We start from the raw sequence: 21,679 nt of genomic DNA on the forward strand, positions 1-21,679 counted from the left end.
CAGGAGTAGAACTGGGGATTTTACGTTCTTGTTTTCCTGCAATAGTAATATAGTTTTTAAACTATTATCTCTGCCTTCTCTTCCGGGTTTTAAACCCGGTCTGGTCTGGGTTTACCCACTCGGGCATTAGGTCCTTTAGTCGGGTGGCTAGAATTTTTGCATATAATTTTGTGTCAGTATTTAGTAATGCTATAGGCCTGTAACTAGAGCATAATGTTTTATCTTTCCCAGGTGTTGGTATTATAGTGATGTAGGCCAATAAAGATTCATGTCTCATTCCCTCTTCTTCTCCTATTTGGTTAAAGTAATCACATCGTTTCGGAATCAGTTGGATATGATTTTTTTTATAATATTTGATGGTAAACCCATCTGGTCCGGGGCTTTTCCCAGTGGGTGTTTCTTTTAATGCTCTTATAATTTCTTCCTGTGAAATCCTTGCTTCCAAGGCTGTCAAACGTTCTTCTTGTATTTTTGTCAGTTTCGCATTCTTTAAGTATTCTTGTATTTTTTCCTTCAGCTTCTCTTTCTCCTTATGTGTATCTTCCTTTCTGATTGCGTATAATGTACTATAGTATGTTTGAAATGCTGTTGCAATATCAGCTGTTTTATTCACCATCTCGCCTCTTCCGTTCTTTATCTTATCGATATAGTTTAGTGATATTTTCCAGGCTTGTTTCCTCCTTTGTATCTATCCTTTCTGATTCTATTGAACTCCCTTCTTGTTTCCTGTTCCATTAGGTCTTTCAATGATTCCCTTTTTAGTATTAAGTCTGGGTGGGTCTCCTTTTCAGCATTTCTCTTATGTCTTTGTTCCAAATCATATATTTCTTTTAAGATTTTTCGCATATTAGTTTCTCTTTCTTTCTTTTTTCTGGCTCCAATGGCTACAAATTGGCCCCTTATAACGGCCTTGTGGGCTTCCCAGATAATTGTTTTTCTCAATTCTGGTATATCGTTAGTCAGGAAATACTGGTTAATTTCTGTTTCTATTATCTTCTCTACTTCTTGGTCTTCAATTATATCTTCGTTTATTCTCCAAGCTCCTCTTCCCATCATTTCCCTTTTTACTTTTAGCTTCATTGTCACTGGTGCGTGGTCTGATATTGTGGCTATTTCTATTGTTCTTTCCATTACTACCTACAATGCGCTATGTTAAATCAGTATGTAGTCCAATCTGGAGTACATTTTGTGTATCGTTGAATGGTATGTGAAGTCTTTTATACTAGGATGTTAAATCCTCCAGACGTCTACTAATTGATGTTCGAATAATTTCTCTTTTACTCCTCTTAATACTTTTATCTAGAGCACCAGAAGTAGAGTCAAATTTGCTGTCGATTTCCCTTCTAAATGTTTTTTTTCTTTGTCTGAAGTTCTCACTTCCTGTTTCTACTCAGTAACCTTGCCACCATCATCCGAGCAGTGGTTAGTCAGCCAGAACAGCTTACTGAACAGCTTACTGAGGAGGAACAGAAAGTGAGAAATTCAGACAAAGAAAACAAAGAAAAAAAAAACATTTAGAAGGGAAATCAAAGGAAAGGGTAAGTGAGCCAACAATGCACTAGCTTAAAGGAACCTATTTAGAAATTAAAAAACAAACCTTTACAACCCCTTTAAGATGTATTTAGATGTACATTAAGATGTATTTAGTTGACCTATTTTGCACACTTTACCATTCATCTACCTTTAACTAATCAAAATGTTTTCTGTCTTTTGTTACGACAAAGAGCTGCTCTCCATAGTACATATAATCCCTACACATATTAACAATGGTCTTTTCACATCAGCTCCTTGCTTTATGCTAGGACTGGTTGACACTAAGCTGATACTGCTGTTCTATTGCATGTTTCCATGTGTTTTTTTTGTTTTGCTTTGGTATTGAAGGATCCCAATAAATGTGCTTGAATGGTTCCATGCAGAACTTTTCTCAAACAGCTCAACTGTGTCAACAAGTCCTACTGAAAAAAAAAATAAAGCTGATTTACTAAAGGTATAGAGACTGTTCACTTAGATTAGGTGAATGTTACTGAGTTTAGTAAATGAAGTGAAGCTGTATTATCCTATTAACTTTGTCAATGCCTGGGTATTCAATGTAAATGCAGGTTCAGCTTATTTACTAAACTTCACTTTGTGGGTGAACAGCCTTCACTCCTTTAGTAACTCAAAATCTTTTTTTTTTTTTTTGCTAGAATTCCATGGAAAGTGCAGTGAAAGCACCCAAACAGAAGACCCAAAACATAAAGCAGGATATTTCAAAGCAAGGCTGTTTAATAAAGGGGACAATACATTTATATTTCGTTATCTAGGAATTTACAGACATAATGCAGGATAATTAAGGTTGTGTATAGAATATGTGTCTAATGTGTACGTTTTATGACTGTCCCTCAGTTTCTGAAGTTAACAAACTAATATACTCTTTGTACTAGATTGGCTTATAAATTAAATTGGCCTTTATTATTAAGGGACAGAATGAAGTTAACTTATTAATCTAACTTCCATAATTAATCAAACTACGATAGCATGATGAGCCATGGATTTATCCAATTACCATTAAGTGTCAGAAAGGATTTATTCCCTCTGAAGACACATTGAACTAGTGGTTTTAAAGATGTAACAAAAAATTCCTGTTATAAAAGTTGAATTAAACTACTACATGTACTTTTACAAGATATTTTATTATAAAATAATAAATTACTATTTAAATTTAGAAAACTATTATAAGTCAACATATTCTCTTTTAAAAAATATTAGTAGAGCTAAAAATGATGATAATAACAACAACAATATGTTACAGTAGATCTTGATTACATGTGTAATTTTTTAAATAACTTTATTTAAAGTACATTCTATTACCAAAAGTATTGGTACACCGTAGGGCGTACCATCCGTAGGGCGATCAGAGACTTATAATGGGACTTCAATAGCGTTGTCGGCAATCTGACACTAATGGAGGGAAACTGACTAACCGACATAACCAGTGACACTAATACAGTGATCAGTGTTAATAATATACATTGTCATTATACTAATCACTGTATCAAGCAACCAAAATCTACTTCAAATCTCCAAGGCCCACTACAAGTCTAGAGGAGAATGAAGATTCGCAGTCCAAGGACCTCAAGAGGATCATTGTAATATCTGGAGATAATATGTACTGTTATTAAGAGGAGTCATGGAGCCCAGAAAAGTGGTCATTTGTAGTTGCTCTCTATTGTGGTCTAGAGTTAGAGCTAGAGAACAGGAGGTCTTGGGAGTACTGAAGAGGACAATTTGGGTAATATATTGATTCAAGACTGGTGATCTAGCTTGTGGCAGAGTTGTAAATAGCTTTGTATGTTGTTTTTTTATTTAGAATTGTATTCATTGGGCAATCAAAAGCCAGTGGAGGGATTGGCAGAAAGGGGTGGCAGACACTAAGATGTTGGCAGGGTGGATGAGTCTGGCGGCAGCATGCAAGATAGACTGAAGGGGGGGATAGGCCTATGAGGAGGGAGTTGCAATAGTAAAGGCGAGAGATAATAAGGAAATAAATTAGTTACTGTACTGTACTGTGTTTTTATCAGTTAACATATTTTGAAGGTGTTATTGGGGTGAAGTCTACAAGATTTGTACAGTGATTGGATTGGGAATGAAAGGACAGACAAGAGTCCCAAATTACACCTTGCACCCTGGATTGAGAGAAGGAACATCTGATAGTTATATTATTGATCATGATGGAGGAGTCAGGGGAGAGAGCATGGATAGGAGGGAATATTATTAGTTCCATTTTGGAAAGATTGAGTTTAAGGAAGTGATGTAACATCCAAACTGATATGTCAGTTATTAAGTTAGCAATGCGAGAGGAAACTGAAGGGGTGAGGTGAAAAGTAGAGAAATAGATTTGGGTGTCATCAGAATAAAGATGGTACTGGAAGCTGTGCGAGTTTATCAAGTGACCAAGGGAAGAGGTGTAGTAGAAGGAGAAAAGGAGGGGTCAGAGGACAGGACCTTGGGGGATCCCTTCAGAAAGAGGAATTGGAGATGAGGAGACAGAGTTGTAGGCAAAACGAAGGAATGTTATGATATGTCGGAGAACCAGGAAAGATCAGAGACTTGGAGGCCAAAAGAGTGGAGTTTTTTGAGAAATATGGGATGGTCAATAGTATGAAAGGCCGCAGAAAGACCTAGTAGCAAGAGTATGGAGTAGTGGCCATTGGATTTAGCAGTTAGTCAATTTTTCTTTAGTTTCAGTAAGGCAGTTTCTTTGGAGTGTAGAGACAAAAGCCAGACTGTAAGGGGAAACGAAAGTTGTTGTCAGTGAGGTAGGAGCTCAGAAAGTAACTGCGTAAATAGGAGCAAGGAGGTGGGTTTTAAGATGTTTAGGTGGGTGAGTCCAGTGAGAGATTTTCAGGTATGGGGGTGATCAGTACATGCTTTAGAGTGGAGAAGGAGGTTCCAGTATAGATGGAGAGATTGAAGATGTAAGTGAGAGAAAGCATAGGATAGAGCAAGAGGATGACCAAAGTAGTTGTGTGGGAACAGGGTCCAGCAGACAGGTGGTAAGACAGCTTCTGAGAAACGTTTGTCAACCTCTTCTGTGGTAAGTAGGTCAAAAGAGAAAAGTATTTAATGTGGTTTCATACAGGGTATGTTAAGTGGTATCATATCTTTGCAGTGGAGATGTTCCCATAAATTGCATAAATATTGTTTTTGAAGTGATTGGCAATCTCCTGAGCAGTGGGTGAGTTACTGGGTGGAGGTGGTGGTAGACAAAGTAGAGGGTTAACGGTAAAAAAGAGCCAATAAAGATTGTATGACAGCATATTAACCTCCCTGGCGGTATGATTATTTCAGAAAAAAGGTGCTGAAAGCAGTACCATTATTTGCAAGGAAATTTGGCGTTTTATACTGTAGGTCTGTAATTCTTAGGAATAACTCACTTAAATCTGACCAAACAAGAGACTAGTAGGCATCCCGGGTATGACATTTTTTTAAAAACAAAATTATAAATTATAATATAATAAATAATTATAAATAATTATAACAAGTAATAATATAATACAAATTATTCAATAATGTAATCAACTCAAAATTACTGAAATGTGCTCAGTTGCAGAATTGTCGCTGTCTGCAAGTGATTATAATTTATTATCGCTGTTTTCTAGCTGCTCTAAAACCATTTTTGACATAAAGGGACACTTTTGGTTGCTATGGACAATCTACAGTTTGCAGGCAGAAAGAACAGTTTTTATTATATAAAAGAACATGTAGGACACTGGGCAGACCACTAGGGACAAGGGGGTGTGTATTTTTTACATACAGTACTGTAATCTATAAGATTACAGTATACTGTATGTAATGTGTTTGTTTACTTTTTTGAATTTGGCGCCGTTCTCCGCTCCCGTGCATCGTAATGTCGCAGGGAACGGAGATCGGTGGCACAGGAGGACACTGTGTGAATCGAGCGAGGTCCCGCTCGCTCACACAGCGCGGTGGCATCGCTGGATCCAGGGACAAGGTAAGTAACTTTGTCTGCTGCTGCAGCGAGGCAAGCCGAGTCTGACTCAGGGTTACCGCTTTTGGTATGAAAATCTTACCCCGAGTCAGACTCGGGAATACCGCTAGGAGGGTTAATGAGAGTTACAAAGTAGGCTTGTTTGGCAGCATAAAGGGGGGAATTTGTATTTTAGTAATTCAAATTTATTTAGGGTAGAGGATTGCAGAATTTGGTTTTACACCGCAATCATCCCAGTGCACAGTGAATTTTTGTGTCATCAGTTTGCCAAGGTTGTAATGGTTGAGGCCTGATTCTACAAGTGAGAGGAGCAAGAGCATCCATTGACGATGAGAGTGAACTGGTGTAGACAGAAGTGGATAGGTCAGGGCAGGACAAGGGTGCATTTATCATAGAGGAGTTCAGTAGCGGAATAGAGAAGAGACAAGGTAAAGTGGTGAAGGTTTCTATGGGTAATTGTTTTTTTGCTTGAACGGATAGGTTGTTGAAGACAGGGACACTGAAATGGTTGATATTGTGATCATAGAGAGGAAAGAGTGTGTTGGTAAGGTTGCAAGAAGTGAAAAAATTGGAGAATACAAGGACAAAGGTGCTACCATCAGAGTGAGTGGAGAACTGTATCCATTGTGTTAGGTCAAAAGATGAGGTTAAGTTAAAAAATGGAATATGTAGCCAGTCTGTTAGCATTAAATTGACCAGGAATGACACTGTGTTTAACCTCCCTGGCGGTATGATTCTTTCAGAAAAAACATGCTAAAAGCGGTACCATTATTTGCAAGGAAATTTGGCGTTTTATATTGTAGGTCTGTAATTTTTAGAAATAACTCACTTAAATCTCACCAAACAAGATTCTAATAGGCATCCCGTGTATTACATTTTTTTAAAAACAAAATTATAAATTATAATATAATAAATAATTATAAATAATTATAACAAATAATAATATAATTATAATAAAAATTATTCAATAATGTAATCAAATCAAAATCACTGAAATTTGCTCAGTTGCAGAATTGTCGCTGTCATTACTTTTATTTTTTTATGACGAATTTCCCCACAAATCGCTATCGCACAATTCTGCAAGTGATTATAATTTATTATCGCTGTTTTTTAGCTGATCTAAAACTATTTTTGACATAAAGGGACACTTTTGGTTGCTATGGACAATCTACAGTTTGCAGGGAGAAAGAAACGTTTTTATTATATAAAATGACATGCAGGACACTGGGCAGACCACTAGGGACAGGGGGGGTGTGTTTTTTTTACATACAGTACTGTAATCTATAAGATTACAGTATACTGTGTGTATAGTGTTTGTTTACGTTTTTGAATTTGGCGCCGTTCTCCGTCCCCGTGCGTCGTAACGTCGCAGGGAACGGAGATCGGCGTCACACGGAGGCACTATGTGAATCGAGCGAGGTCCCGCTCGCTCACACAGCGCGGTGGCATCGCTGGATCCAGGGACAAGGTAAGTAAAAAGTGCCTGTGGATCTAGCGAGGCAAGCCCGTGACTGACACGGGGTTACCGATAGTAGCAAGAAAATCTAACCCCGTGTCAGTCTCGGGAAGACCGCCAGGGAGGTTAAGAGGAGAGAAAGTAGGGTAGCCAGGCAGAAAAGTCATAATGTAAGCTTGACATACCAGTCCAGAAGGCCAATAGAACACTGAAATCCTTAGAAAAATTGGAGAAAACTGATGAATACAGGGAGTCTCAAAGGAAGATAGGGGTAGAGAGGGAGGTGTAGGAAGTATTTGCAAGGTGTACAGTGGGGATAGAAAGAAACCAACTCCACCTCCTTTCTGTCCACTGGATCTGAGTCCAGTGGAGGCCACCATCGGAGAGGACAGCAAAAGAGGCCGAGTTAAACTCTGGAAACCATGTTTCAGTAATGGAAAGAAGGTTAAGGCAAAATGCGAGGCAAAAGGTCATAAACAGAGGTGAGCATGTTACAGAGTGGGAATTGCACTGGGCACATGGGAAGGGGGATTGGCTTTTGGAAGCAGGGGGATAGAACATAAACTCAGTAAAATATTGCTGTTGCAAGAGGAAGGAGGGTACCCGTTGTGGGGTGTGGCAGTGAGATACCAGAGGGCCAAGATTAGGGGCACTATCTCTAGAGGAGAAGTAGGATGAGGAAAGTAAGATGGGAGCAGTATGTATATTAGCGCACATACCTTACTGTTCTGGTGTTTGGGTCAGCGTGTGAGTTAAGTATTTGAAGGAGGTGATATGTGCAATAGCAGGGAGAGGGTAATAGTGAGGGTGATAGGTGTAAGCTATGAGGTGGAGAAGAGTGGAAACATAATTAGAATTTGGGAACAGAGGATACTAGTAGGAATTAGACTTGTAAGAGATGATTTACAAAATGTTGGTTTACTTGCAGTCATTCCAGAATTGGGCATAGTTTTCTTGTTGTATCTTCTTACTGCTGTGTTCAACTGCTTAACACACGTGCAAAAATACCCTGACTATGACTTGCCCCATAAGATGCAATCTTTTAGGGAGATGGGGCAGGGATGGATTCATCAATTGATCAATTAGGAACTGATAAGTGACACTTGAATGGAGAACAAGACCAGCCACAAATACAGACCAAACACATAAGATAATTAATTCTTTAAACACAAAAGGCAAAAGGATGTGAGAATCAATCATCAAAATATGGACAAGTTTAAAATAATTTTAGATTTATTTCAAATACATCACTAGATTATTGATTGTTAATACATCACTAGGTTGGGCTGGGATGAGGATGCCCAAAAATATGATTGATCTGGGTTACCAACAAAATGTGAATGAGCTTTTATGCTGATTGAATATAGAAAGGGATAACAAGTCATCAAGGGCCATAGATTTATCATAACTGGTTTTAGGATTAGAGAGTGATCCAAAAATATGGAAACCATTGATGAGGTGGGTGATCATCTGGGTTGGCTGAGAAATATAAAACAAGAGGTCATCCATGAAAGCAACTGATACCCACACTCCTTCCCCTAAAGAGCAAGGAAGGATTTTTGGTGCAGATAAATTGTTGTATTGGTAATATTAGGATTAAAGGATTAAAGGAGATAAGGGGCAGCCTTAAAGAGTCTGGTAAATTTAAAGCACTATGGGGCAGATCCACAAAGCGAGTACGCCGGCATATCTACTGATACTTTCAAATTTCCTGTGTCGTATCTTTGTTTTGAATCCTCAAAACAAGATACGACGGCATCTGGGTTAGATCCGACAGGCGTACGTCTTCATACGCCTTCGGATCTAAGATGCAATTCTTCGGCGTTCGCTGGGTGGCGTTCCCCTTGTTTTCCGCGATGAGTATGCAAATTAGCTATTTCCGACGATCCACAAACGTACGAGCGGCCGTCGAATTCTTTTACGTCATCTCTAGTCGGCTTTTTTCGGCGTATAGTTAAAGCTGCTGTTTGGTGGCGTATAGTTAAACCTTCTATGTTAAGTATGGCCGTCGTTCCCGTGTTTATTTTGATTTTTTTTTTCGTTTGCGTAAGTCGTCCGTGAATCAGGATGGACGTAATTTACGTCCACGTCAAAACAATGACGTCCTTGCGACGTCATTTAGCGCAATGCACGGCGGGAAATTTAGGGACGGCTCATGTGCAGTTCGTTCGGCGCGGGGACGTGCTTCATTTAAATGAAACACGCCCCCTACCTGCCCAATTTGAATTCCGCACCCTTACGCCGCGAGAGATACACTACGCTGCCGTAACTTACGGCGCAAATTCTTCAGGATTCAAACCAAAAAAAGTGAGTTACGGTGGCGTAGCGTATCTCAGATACGCTGCCCCGGAGCAGATCTTTGTGGATCTGCCCCTATATGTTTTGCAAAAATCACTTATGTACAATTTTAATGAATCAATGTTTGATCAAAATGTCTGAAATTCAAAAACGAAATAATATAGAAACAAATGACATCCTAATTATACAAGAAGCCAGTTATGTGAATTAAAATTACATTTCTTATTACTTACAGCTCTCCAACTGCATAATACAAGTCTGCACATCCATAGGGAAATTTTTCAGGTCCATAGGACAAGACAATGTAAGTGTCAATCTAAATAAATAAATACATTCACATACAAGTGTTAACAATAGAGAATTAATATTTTAAAACAAAACTAGGACCAGAATGTCATTGTATTAGAAAAGGCTGAATATGAACACTAAGGGCAATATTCCCAAAGTGGCATTGTCAATTATACAAACAAACAAATCTAACAGGCACTTGGGCCATTCTGATTGCATTGATGCTTGGCCATTACGTCGCAACTTACACATGTTCCTTTGGTGCATTACTATGATAAGACAGCAATGGGTGGGCAAAGAAGTGTAAGAGGTTTGCCCAATCAGAACTGCCCAGTACTTGGGCATAGCTATAGAGACGGTAGGCTGATGCAGGAATATATAATTTAGATTCATTAGCAGCCTTTTTTAAAGTAACAAAGTCTTATTAAAGGATGAACATGCAGTATAATACAACAGTTTATCCATGGCAAATAGAGAAAAGAAAAAAACTCAGTCCAAAAAAAAGTTTATAACTGAATAAGTGTATCATAATACAAAAAATAAGTCATCCATGGAGATAGTGATCTTCACACCACACTGTATGTGCTCCTTATACCTCTCCCCATAAGTATTGCACTCACCAGAACATCATGCCTCACACTCTCATGTTTTGGCAAACAAGCAATGAAACCCAGCAGGGTAAGGGATACAACAAAGCGGTCACAGCCTTCGTGATGGAAAACACATGAAGTCAAACTCCTCAATCATTGCACTTACATCAAATAAAACAAAACCAAGAAAACTCCAGTAGGTAACATCTCACTGAACTAAAGTTCGACATATCGCTGGTCATTTTTAGGATTTTATCCAATGCTTGGTTTTGTTTTATTTGATGTAAGTGCAATGATCGAGTATTTTTATAAATTTTGTATTCAAAACATGTAAATGTACTGTAGCTCTGAAGTGTAACCAATGATGGATACACTGGACTAAATTAAATATACATATGTGGGTGAGTATATGTGACAGAATATCTATACAAATATAGTCTCTGTAAAATAAAGGAGTGATAGTCCAATAAAACAATGAGTGATGGGTGCTCCCTTGATAACTATACAAATATAGTCTCTGTAGAAAAGAGGAGTGGTAGTCCAATAAAACAATGAGTGATGGGTGCTCCCTTGATTCAATCGTAAAAAAGCCAAAGAAAGAGAGGAAGCCGTCACCAACTGAAGAGAGGCTTACCGGATAAATTGAACCCTGAGGAACATACGTTCATAAGGGTCAATCAGGCATTTGCAAATCTGATAGGACCAATCAAATGCTGCAGCTCTCAAAACGACCTCCAAGGACTCCAGATGGTGGTGACCAAAATGGATGGTAAATGCTTATGTAGAATGACTCAACAGAGGTAAAAAAACAAGGCCAATCGGAGAGTAATGCCCTGTACACACGATCGGTTCATCTGATGAAAACGGTCCGATGGACTGATCATGTGTTTGCCCCATCGTTTTTTTTCCCATCGGTGAAAAAAAATAGAACCTGTTTTAAAATTTTCTGTTAAAAAATCTATAAAAAAAAATTATCGTCTGTGGGGAAATCCATCGGTCAAAAATCCATGCATGCTCAGAATCAAGTCGATGCATGCTCGAAAGCATTGAACTTCATTTTTCTCTGCACGTCGTTGTGTTTTACGTCACCGTGTTGGACACGATCAGGTTTTTAACTGATGGTGTGTAGGCAAGACTGATGAAAGTCAGCTTCATCGGATATCTGATGGAAAAATCCATCAGACCGTTTTCATCGGATGAACCGATAATCAGAGAGTATCTGTCAATGTGAGCGTGCCGCACTGATCTCTGTCCCCCGTGAGCAGAGTTACTCTCCGATTGACCTTGTTTTTTTACCTCTGTTGAGTCATTCTACATACGCATTTACCATCCATTTTGGTCACCACCATCTGGAGTCCTTGGAAGTCGTTTTGAGAGCTGCAGAATTTGATTGGTCCTATCAGATTTGCATATGCCTGATTGACCCTTACGAATGTATGTTCCGCAGGGTTCAATTTATCCAGTAAGCCTCTCTTCAGTTGGTGACGGCTTCCTCTCTTTCTTTGGCTTTTTCACGATTGAATCAAGGGAGCACCCATCACTCATTGTTTTATTGGACTATCACTCCTCTTTTCTACAGAGACTATATTTGTATAGTTATCAAGGGAGCACCCATCACTCATTGTTTTATTGGACTACCACTCCCTTATTTTACAGAGACTATATTTGTACAGATATTTTGTCACATATACTCAACCACATATGTATATTTAATTTAGTCCAGTGTATCCATCATTGGTTGCACTTCAGCGCTACATTTACATGTTTTATAAATTCTTTTTCCACTTGTCTATTGGTTTTGTAGCTGCGCACCAGTTGTAGACGGCGCAGAATTATTTTGCTTTTCGTTTCCATGTACATTTTGTATTGTTTGAGACCTACTTCACTAGTGGAGTTCTCCTTTTTTTCTCCTCTCATGACTTCATCTGTTTTCCATCACGGAGGCTGTGACAGCTATGTTGGATCCATTACCCTGTTGGGTTTCATTGCTTGTTTGGCAAAACACGATAGTGTGAGGCATGATGTTCTGGTGAGTGCAATACTTATGGGGTGAGGTATAAGGAGCACATACGGTGTGGTGTGAAGATTACTATCTCCATGGAGGACTTCTTTGGGTATTATGATACAAAGAGAAGGTAAGTAAAAGCAGCAGATAGGGCTAGATTTAAAGTGAACCTGTCATTTTGCACTGCAAAAATAATTAAAATAAGTGCTCACTGAAAATACAGTATACTTTCTCTTTATTTATGAAATCATCATATACTTTCGTAACTGTCACCATAATCCATATGCACATCAAACGTGTCTATGTGTTTTCAATATTATTAATAGATTTAGACCAGTGACATTTTCACTAAACATTTGTACACTTGCTATTAGTTTGCATTACATCAACATCCACATTTAAGGTCTACTTCCAGTAGAATTGCAATATTGCTAGTGATACTAAAGGACAAACTAAATGGAATGCGTATGTTCCACTGTTACTGTAAAGCTACGGGCTTCTCCTGACATTTCATTTTTAAAGACACAGTTTTGAAGTGATGTCATCTTAATGACCGTGGGTGATTCTTGTTAAGGCGAAATGAATATATATTTAGATTGTAAATTACTGAGCAGTAATAAATAATTCTAACTATTACCGTACTTAGATTTAAGAAAAAATGTGCTATTCTAATTATGTATTGAAACATTGTGTACATTGTGTACATTTGTCACATATTATTGTGTTCAATAAACAAAATAAAAGAAAAATTAAAACATCAAATTTAGATTAGCAGCCGCATATTGTGAGATTATCTGTTAACAGGGTCTAAAATTATGGGATTAATCTGAGTTTACCAGTCAGTTCTACCAATCTCTAAACAAATTGATATTTTATTTACTTTATACATTCAGTATGTCTCAGCACATCCATTTTCCCTTTATGTACAAGTTGTATTTTTTTTCCAGGGATGAGAAAGGTCGGTGGGGTGTTAGATACCTAGGCTAGTTTATTTTAATAATGTACTTTGTATTTGTGTTTTTTTCTTTTTTTTGTGTATGTTTTTTATGTTGCTTTAAATTTTTGTATTACTGTTTCACTGTCTGTTTCTGTAAAAAAAAACCTCTGAAGCCTTTTAAAGTTAAAAAAAAAAATAACTAAACATTTTTTACGTAATTTCACTTTTGGTTCCAATGCATTTTGGAAAATAATATGTTGCCTGATTTTTTATGTAATTTCTGAGTATTGAGGACACTCAATTTCATTCATCCCTACTTGTAAGAATGTTGACAACATTGCTCTATATAAAAATACAGTATGGTGGAGTTCTGAATCAATATTGCATGTTGAGCACTGCCCAGTCATACCGCACACATAGAAGCCAGTATACTTACAACTGAAATATTTTGCAAAATTTGGCTTTCTATCCTAATAAAGAATTCTTAACAGATAGATTGCCCTAAAACTAATATAAAAAGTGATGTTTAGACTCAGTGGGCTAGAGATGATTATTTTAATCATGTATGTTTTTTTTCTTTACTCTATTAGTAATATTTTGTATGTTGAAGATACTGAAAGGCTACAGTGCCCAAATATTTAGGCTCGGTTCACACTGCTTCAACATAGGATCCAACTTGTGAGACCTCAAATTCAATGTTTCCCAATGAGAGCCATCTTAAAGTGGTATTAAAACCATAAACTATCATTCATTATTTTTAACTACAAGTAAGCTTATAATAAAGCTTACCTGTAGGTAAAATGATTATATCCCAAACATACAGGGGCAGATCCACAGAGAGAGTACGCCGGCGAATCTACTGATACGCCGGCATACTTTCAAATTTCCTGCGTCGTATCGTTGTTTTGAATCCTCAAAACAAGATACGACGGCATCTGGGTTAGATCCGACAGGCGTACGTCTTCGTACACTTTCGGATCTAAGATGCAATTCTTCGGCGTCAGCTGGGTGTCGTTCCCTTCGTTTTCCGCGCCGAGTATGCAAATTAGCTATTTCCAACGATCCACGAACGTACGAGCGGCCGGCCCTTTTCCTTTACGTCGTCTCTAGTCGGCTTTTTTCGGCGTATAGTTAAAGCTGCTATTTTGTGGCGTACTCAATGTTAAGTATGGCCATCGTTCCTGCGTATAATTTTAAATTTTTTATTTTTTTTGCGTAAGTCGTTCGTGAATCGGGATGGATGTAATTTACGTCCAGGTCAAAACCAATGACGTCCTTGCGACATCATTTAGCGCAATGCAAATTCTTTCTGGATTCGAAGCATCAAAAAGTAAGTTACAGCGGCGTAGCGTAGCGTATCTGCGCCAATGCAATTCTACGTGGATCTGCCCCACACTGTTTAGAAGATATTCCAGCCAGCAGCCGGTAATGTCACCGGTGCATGCACTCTGAAGGAAGGCATAGCTGAGACACCGCTCACATACGTGGGAGTGACATCATTGCGGCACGGGCCAGTCAAGCGGCTGCTGCAGACGAACCCGAAAGGAAGACTGGGTGAAGATGGGAGTGCCTACAGTGGCGACAACTCCCCGCTGAAGGGCTTCCTTTTCAGGTATGTCCTTCATAATGTCCTTCATAATGTGCTAGTATGTGATGTGTACTAGCACACTATGGCTTTACTTTGCAGGGGGAAACTTCTTTAAAGTGGTTGTAAGCCCACAAAAAAAACCCTGCAAGACAAAGGCATAATGAGCTAGTATGCATAGCATACTAGCTCATTATGAAATACCCACCTTAGATCTAAGCCATAGCTGCGGTCCCTGCACACTTCTCTGGCCGGCGACATCGCTTCCGGAGTTATTTCCGGGATTAGTGGGCTCCGGCGCTGTGATTTGCTGGAGTCATGATGACGAATGCGCGTGGGAGGTACTGGTAATGGCAGAAGCAACAGCACGAATGAGCTGTTACTTCAGTGCGCAAAATAAAAATGTTGTATCTATTTTACAATGGCATAATCATAAAAATAATTACAACAAAGCAAAAAACTTAAAGCAGGCTAAAGAGTCAGCGTTTGTGCTATTTTAGGTCATTGAAGGATAAGTTCCCTTTTTAATAAAAAAATAATAATATTGCAGGTAAAAAAATTTGCATTTTTTATTATTTTTTTGTTGGAGCCCGAATGGTATTGCATCTGCAATCAGTGGGTGACATGCAGGATTCCTACAGACTGTCAGTGTAAGCTGTCTTCCCATACATCGTACTGCCAGGCAGTTTCATACTGACAAGAAGAATATGTTACATGTTATATGTTGCATGTTACACCCTGAATATGGGTGTAACCTGTTGCAAAAATTGAACTTATCCTTTAAATGGGCTGAGTAGGATTTTTTTTAAACTATCAGGATATTGTAAAGTGTTAAAATATATATTCAGAGATAGGTATTGTACATGAATGTCATTTTTTATCAGATTTTAATTTATAATACATTTTGCTTTCTCCTTAGATGCTGCTTTCACATTAGCTTTTGTTCTTCCACAACTTAACTTACATCCTATTAACAGATTGTCCTTTTGCCCTTTAGTCTATCCTAGCCCCGGAGTCTCTTCTGGACCGTTGCTCTCCAGCTCGTTCCATGCACTTTCCATGCACTTACCACACTGCTATAAACCTATTGTCCCATACTCCACAATTCTGTTCCTGCACATACGGCACTGCTATCACCCTGTGTCCACTGAATTGTTACTGTCTTAACACTTTGATCACCATACTACACCTTGCTCTGTCATGTTAGCAAAATCTTACTCCGCTTTCCTTTTTTATAAACCTAAGCAGCACCAGGCACATTTTCAAGCTGCCATCCTAACTTCCTATCCCACTATTTCTTGCCATACTTTTCTCTCTTGCCTGTCCATTTTCCACGGGGCTCGGTGTTCAGTGTATCCCCCCACCAATAGCACCATAGGTCATGCTACTATCTTGCTGCTTCTTCTCTCTCTTTCTTATAATCTAAAATCACTGCTTCCTCTCCTCCCTCCACCAGAATCTGGTTCTGGAACGTTCTTCTCTGCCACTATCCAATCACACTATTTCCTGACCTCCCCTATGAATCACTACTGCTGTTTATATCCATGTTCAATATATTCTGATCTGACTGCTACTTCCTGTACTATCCACTAATGTTTCTTGTGTTTAGTTGATTGAAGACACAACAAGACAGCAAAGGACGGCTTTAAAATATCTCCCTGTAATACCAAAATGTGTATCATTGGCACTTATTTCATACTGCGTCACACTATACAATCTGCAATACTCCCATGGAGATGCTTGTTCGTCTGACAACTCTCTAATATGGGAATTCCATTCACACTTTTTTAAAGGAAATTGTTCAAGTAGGACACAGTAAAAAAAAAAATAACATGATATAGGTTTTAACCCTTCCCTGATCTACCTATCCCTTGAACTTTGCAAGTTACTTTGCAAAGTGAACAGCCTATTCCTTTGGTAAATCAACCCAAATGGATTGGTTTGCTAGAATGTTCACTCTAGCCAACCGAATAGATGCAAGGCAAAATTGAACATTATGCTGGATGGTTGAATCCAATGATCTGTTCAAAGCATAGCATTTGTAATTAGATTTGGAATAATTTAAATTTTTACCGTCTAGAAATATTTATTTGTATAATGTATCCTAAACCCAATCTAATTTTTTAGTTTAAACCAAATATGCAGCTTACTTTTTTTTATAGCAGATGGGCATTTTACAAAAGATAATACATCACCTTGTAAACTCTAATCCATATATTATTGACCTAATGTTCAGCATAATAGCAACACAAAAACAATATCACTACAGCTAGAACACTCTTGTACAATTATTGGTAGGATAAAGTGATTTCTCCCTTGGTTTAACCTCAGCAAGCATGTGGACCAAGGCCCTGTTATCACCCAGAGGTAGTTAAGTGATCAGGGACAATGGAATAGAAAGACTTGCAGGAGATAATGGTTTAAACAATAGTTTTGGGTCCTTTCAACCTTGGCCAAGTTATTATTAATAATAATGAAAATTAATTAATAAATACGCACAAAAACGTGCTAACATCTGTATTGCATGCACTGTACATTCTTGTTTATTTGCATGATTTTTTTTATAGTAATCATAATGCAGATGATACTATTTTCTGAATGCTTTATTTTAAAATAGATGGCATAGCCTAGTGCTTAGACCCTGGTGATTATGGCAGACAACATACACAGTTTATGTGTGTTGTACTAACAAAAGATTATCAAGTTAACAAGCCCAACTGCAAGTAAACCTGGGGCGTTAAATGATTTATGCCCTACCATGTCTTCACCCTCCTTCTTTATATCCTTCCAATGAAAGAAAATGACAAATAAACAAATATACCTCCTAACACATCTACTAAACAGAAGGCAATTATGTGTACATGATCAGTGAATCATATCACATATCACCTTTTTTGATTACATAGCACTTCATTGTAAGCTGCTATGTTTTCCTCCAATCATTCATTCTAGACTTGAAAGATTTTTGGTACACTAAGTACAATACACAGTAGACATGTGCATTCGTTTTCGTTTGAATTTTGGGTATTTTCTTTATCGTTTTAACAAACGAAAACGAACGCGCAGAATCCAAAATCCAAAAAGATCCGACATAAATGCTTTATTTAGTTTTCGTTGCTAAAACAGTTCAATATAGATAGAAAATTAGACATGATGGTGACAATAGCAACCTGTGTCTATCGAACCTGCGGTTGAATGTGCCTAACCTTAACTCTATTAGTCTGAGATTATTCTACATGGAGAGGAAAGATTCGACATTATAGAGACAGTGTAGGAACAAAAAATGTCTCTGAACAGCCGCACTCTGAACAAATTGTAGCCTTTATTAAAAGAAGGACTGCACATAAACTAAGCACTAGTTCCAGTGTGAAACGCGTCAGGCCAGGTTTTATTATTGCTGTGACTTGTAGTGCTGTCCTTCTTTTAATAAAGGCTACAATTTGTTCAGAGTGCGGCTGTCCATAGACATTTTTTGTTCCTACCTTGCCGAGTGCATTGCCTCCACCTGAGTTATCTGCTACGGTGGATCTTCATTTGGGTTCCCACCTGGAGCGGTTACTCCCTTTCTCCTTATTATAGAGACAGTGTTGGGGTAGACCATTCGACATAAATTACGAAGATTCAACAAAGCAGCGAGAAACATACAAATGTTGAATCTGTCATTGAAGGCTTATGGTGTCTGTCGAAAGTTCTAAGAAGATTCGACAAGCAGCTAAACTGTACGACGCCGCAATCGTACATTTCCTGTCAAATGCTCGGCATATAGGCTATAGAAGAATTCTAATATTGGTTGACTAGTAAAAATAATTTATAAATATAATGATTACTAGTGTCATACAACATTAGAATTGTTCTATAGCTTGTAGGCGGAACAGTCGACCGGAAATGTACGAATGCGGCGTCGTACAGTTTAGCTGCTCTGTCGAATCTTCTTAGAACATTCAACAGACACCATAAGCCTTCAATGACAGAATTAACCTTAATTAATTCAGATTTTTGGACGAATGCATTTTTTAACGAAACAAGATAAATAAAAACGAATTTCGGGAGTAACAAAATACATTTATTTTTCAGACGAAAACTAAATTCCGAAACAAAATATTTCAGTGTGCACATGTCTAATACACAGCTCTCTTCTGTCCATCCATCCACACAGCCAGTGAATGTGGGGGCAGCAATGACTCTGCCATAAATATTCTGCTGTCAAACATTGCTGGGACATGAGTCAGTGGTACTACAACATTAAACGTCACTGATGGTGGTGGAGGGATTAAATGATGTTGTCTAATATAGATTGCCCCACTGAGTGACCTAATGTAGTTGAATTAATAAAGCAAATAGGCTCTTAACTTTGCAAGGAAATTTTCAATAATTAGCGAATGAAGTTAGGTTCCATTAACTTTCATCATCCAATCATGTGCAAGCAAAAATATATATATATATATATATATATATATATATATATATTTTTTTTTTCCTTGCACGTGACTTGATATTCTTTGCAAAGTGACTTTTTACCATATTCACTAAGCTAAGAGAAAATTTCCTAGAAAAAGTGAACAGCCTATGTGCCTTTATTAAATCAACCCTAATATGTCTCTCTGCTGAGTGAAATAAAACATTGTAACATAATCTGCTGATCATAAATATTCATTCATTCAGTATGCATTTGTTAAATGATATATTATGACCTATAGTATAATATAATATGCAGTCTCTGAATGATATCATATGGTGCAGCTCAGCTACAGTCTAAGGCTACAATTTACATATATCATTTTTTATTTTTTATTCTATGGTGAGGATGTCCACCTTTTTTCCCTTAGGCCTTTTTCATAACTTCCACCATATAACAAAGCTGATGGGAAAAGCACTCAAGAAAATGTGACCCTTTACTGATTGATTGAATTGCCTCTTATATTAAAGATGTGAGAGTTAAATATTCTGCATCATGTACCGGTATATGTACTTAACATCTTAGATACTTTTGAATAATAATGTAAAGCTTGAATAGTTGCTGTTTGACAAATATTGCTACTTACCGAATAGAATACAGAACATTTCCATCCTTAAAGATTCTTAGAAGCTTATTGTCTGTTGTAACTTCATGAAAGTTAGCACCTTTTTCATTTGCAAAGAATAAATCAGGTTTCCATATAGAATCCAGCATAGAAGGATCTAAATCTAAAGAATCATCTGGATATTCACTGTATGCAAGACGTGGGTCATTCCACTTCTGTCGCAAAAAGATATTCAAGCGATAGTCCTGTAAAAAAAGAATAATCTGATATAAGTATGGTATACAACAACTTCTTCTTTAAATTAAATAAGAAGATCTAGGGCAGAATTAAATACTGTCCCTCATTAAAAAAAGCAGGTGGAGTTATAAACATAAAGAGATACCAACTGCATTCTCTTAATAAACAGAATGCCAGAACTGGAGTTATTGGTTATAGCAGTCTAGTGGTTAAATATAAGGTCCCATTCACTTCTCTGATTCTGACTATAAAATGACTGTGCAGCATTATGTCCAATGCAGCACAGTACAACACACAGTAGTGCATTACCATGCGTTGTTGTGCATTGTAACACATGTGCATTGGAGCTGCGCTGCCTTAGAAAATTAGGATGCCATTCAAAAGATACTGAACACACTGGATTTGTTTCCCTTTGTGTTTAACTTTGGAAAGGGCTAGAGGATTTTTTTTCACTCCTTTAGCTTCTGTTGAAGCTGAAGGGGTGAGCATTTTGTAAATGTTCACTGCAGGCTTGTTTATTCAATAATACATTTGTCATAATATTAAAAAAAAGAAATCATGCATATGTACTTTTATGGGCTTTCTTTTGGAAATATTGTGATCTATAGACAACAAAAAGTAATTCAGAAATAAAAACGATGTGTTTTTAGAGATAGTTTTAAAAATGTAGTATGGGTGTAAATAAAAAAGTATATGATTTATTCAGTAATTTGTCCCAATAAAAAAGAAATACAACTATATTACTAATAAGTAGTAACGGTAAGTAGGCTTGGTTTTTCCCTGGGCATTCCCCAGGTTTTTGTTGTTATATTACTAATGCAAAGCATGGCACATTATTTTCAAATTAATTTTTTTCAGGCTTTAAAATTAATTTGACATTAGAAATACATGCTAAATTAGCACAAATACAATGAAATAGAATAATTATTTTATTAAATAGATGTATTATTGCACAGTTTGCCATGATAATTAAATGTGAACGTGTCAAAAATAAATAGTATTTTATCATTTATTGAACTAACAATGAAAGCCGCTTTCATCTTCAATAATCATTCCCCTGTAAAGTAAATCAAATTAAAGTCAAAGGTCATTACCATGGTTCTTACAAAAAGGAAAACTGAGTGTAGGTATATATGAATAAATAATATAAAAAAGATGATTATACAAGGCTGGATTAACTATTGAGGCTTAGTCCAATTTATACCCTAAATAAATTTAGGGATGAGAGAACAGATTTAAATTTATGACAATTTAAGACAATTCACAGACATCTCAATTCACAAAAATATACAGTATTTATTCAGACTTGTCCAATCTGCAAAAGAATTATACAATCTATTACACAGTTGTCCGGATGTTGAATTGTGTGATTGTGATGATGTGATTGATCACACAGATCTGCTAATTGTCCTGAAGATTAAAAAAAAATGCAAATTTTTGGGTCACCAGAAAATTGCCCTTTAGGTGATCATACAATTCTGGATCCAAATGTTATCATGAAATGTATTAATTATTTAATTAACATTCACATTAATATAATTAAAGGGGTTGTAAATTTAGAAGGTTTTTTAGAAGCCTTCTGTGTGCAGCAGATCCCCTCAGCCCCCCTAATACTTACCTGAGCCCCATCTCTGTCCAGTGATATCCACAAGTGTTATTGCCATCCAAAACTCTCCCTGCTGATTGGCTGAGACACAGCAGCAGCGCCATTGGCTCCCGCTGCTGTCAATCAAAGTCAGTTAGCCAATAGTGGGAAAAAGTGGGCGGGGAG

General features: G+C 37.4%; 1 protein-coding gene across 1 annotated transcript in view; it reads right to left on the minus strand.

Moving 5' to 3' along the window:
* GLRA3 (glycine receptor alpha 3) overlaps positions 1 to 21,679 on the minus strand; it is a 278,112-nt gene that overhangs the window by 36,797 nt on the left and 219,636 nt on the right. The window contains exons 4-5 of the mRNA XM_040333579.1: positions 19,693 to 19,916; positions 9,479 to 9,561 (exon numbers count right to left, since the gene is read on the minus strand). Coding sequence (XP_040189513.1) covers positions 9,479 to 9,561; positions 19,693 to 19,916 — 307 coding nt within the window. The remainder of the gene's footprint in view (positions 1 to 9,478; positions 9,562 to 19,692; positions 19,917 to 21,679) is intronic.

The sequence above is a fragment of the Rana temporaria genome, chromosome 1 (genome assembly GCF_905171775.1).
Source record: "Rana temporaria chromosome 1, aRanTem1.1, whole genome shotgun sequence".
Classification (NCBI taxonomy): domain Eukaryota; kingdom Metazoa; phylum Chordata; class Amphibia; order Anura; family Ranidae; genus Rana; species Rana temporaria.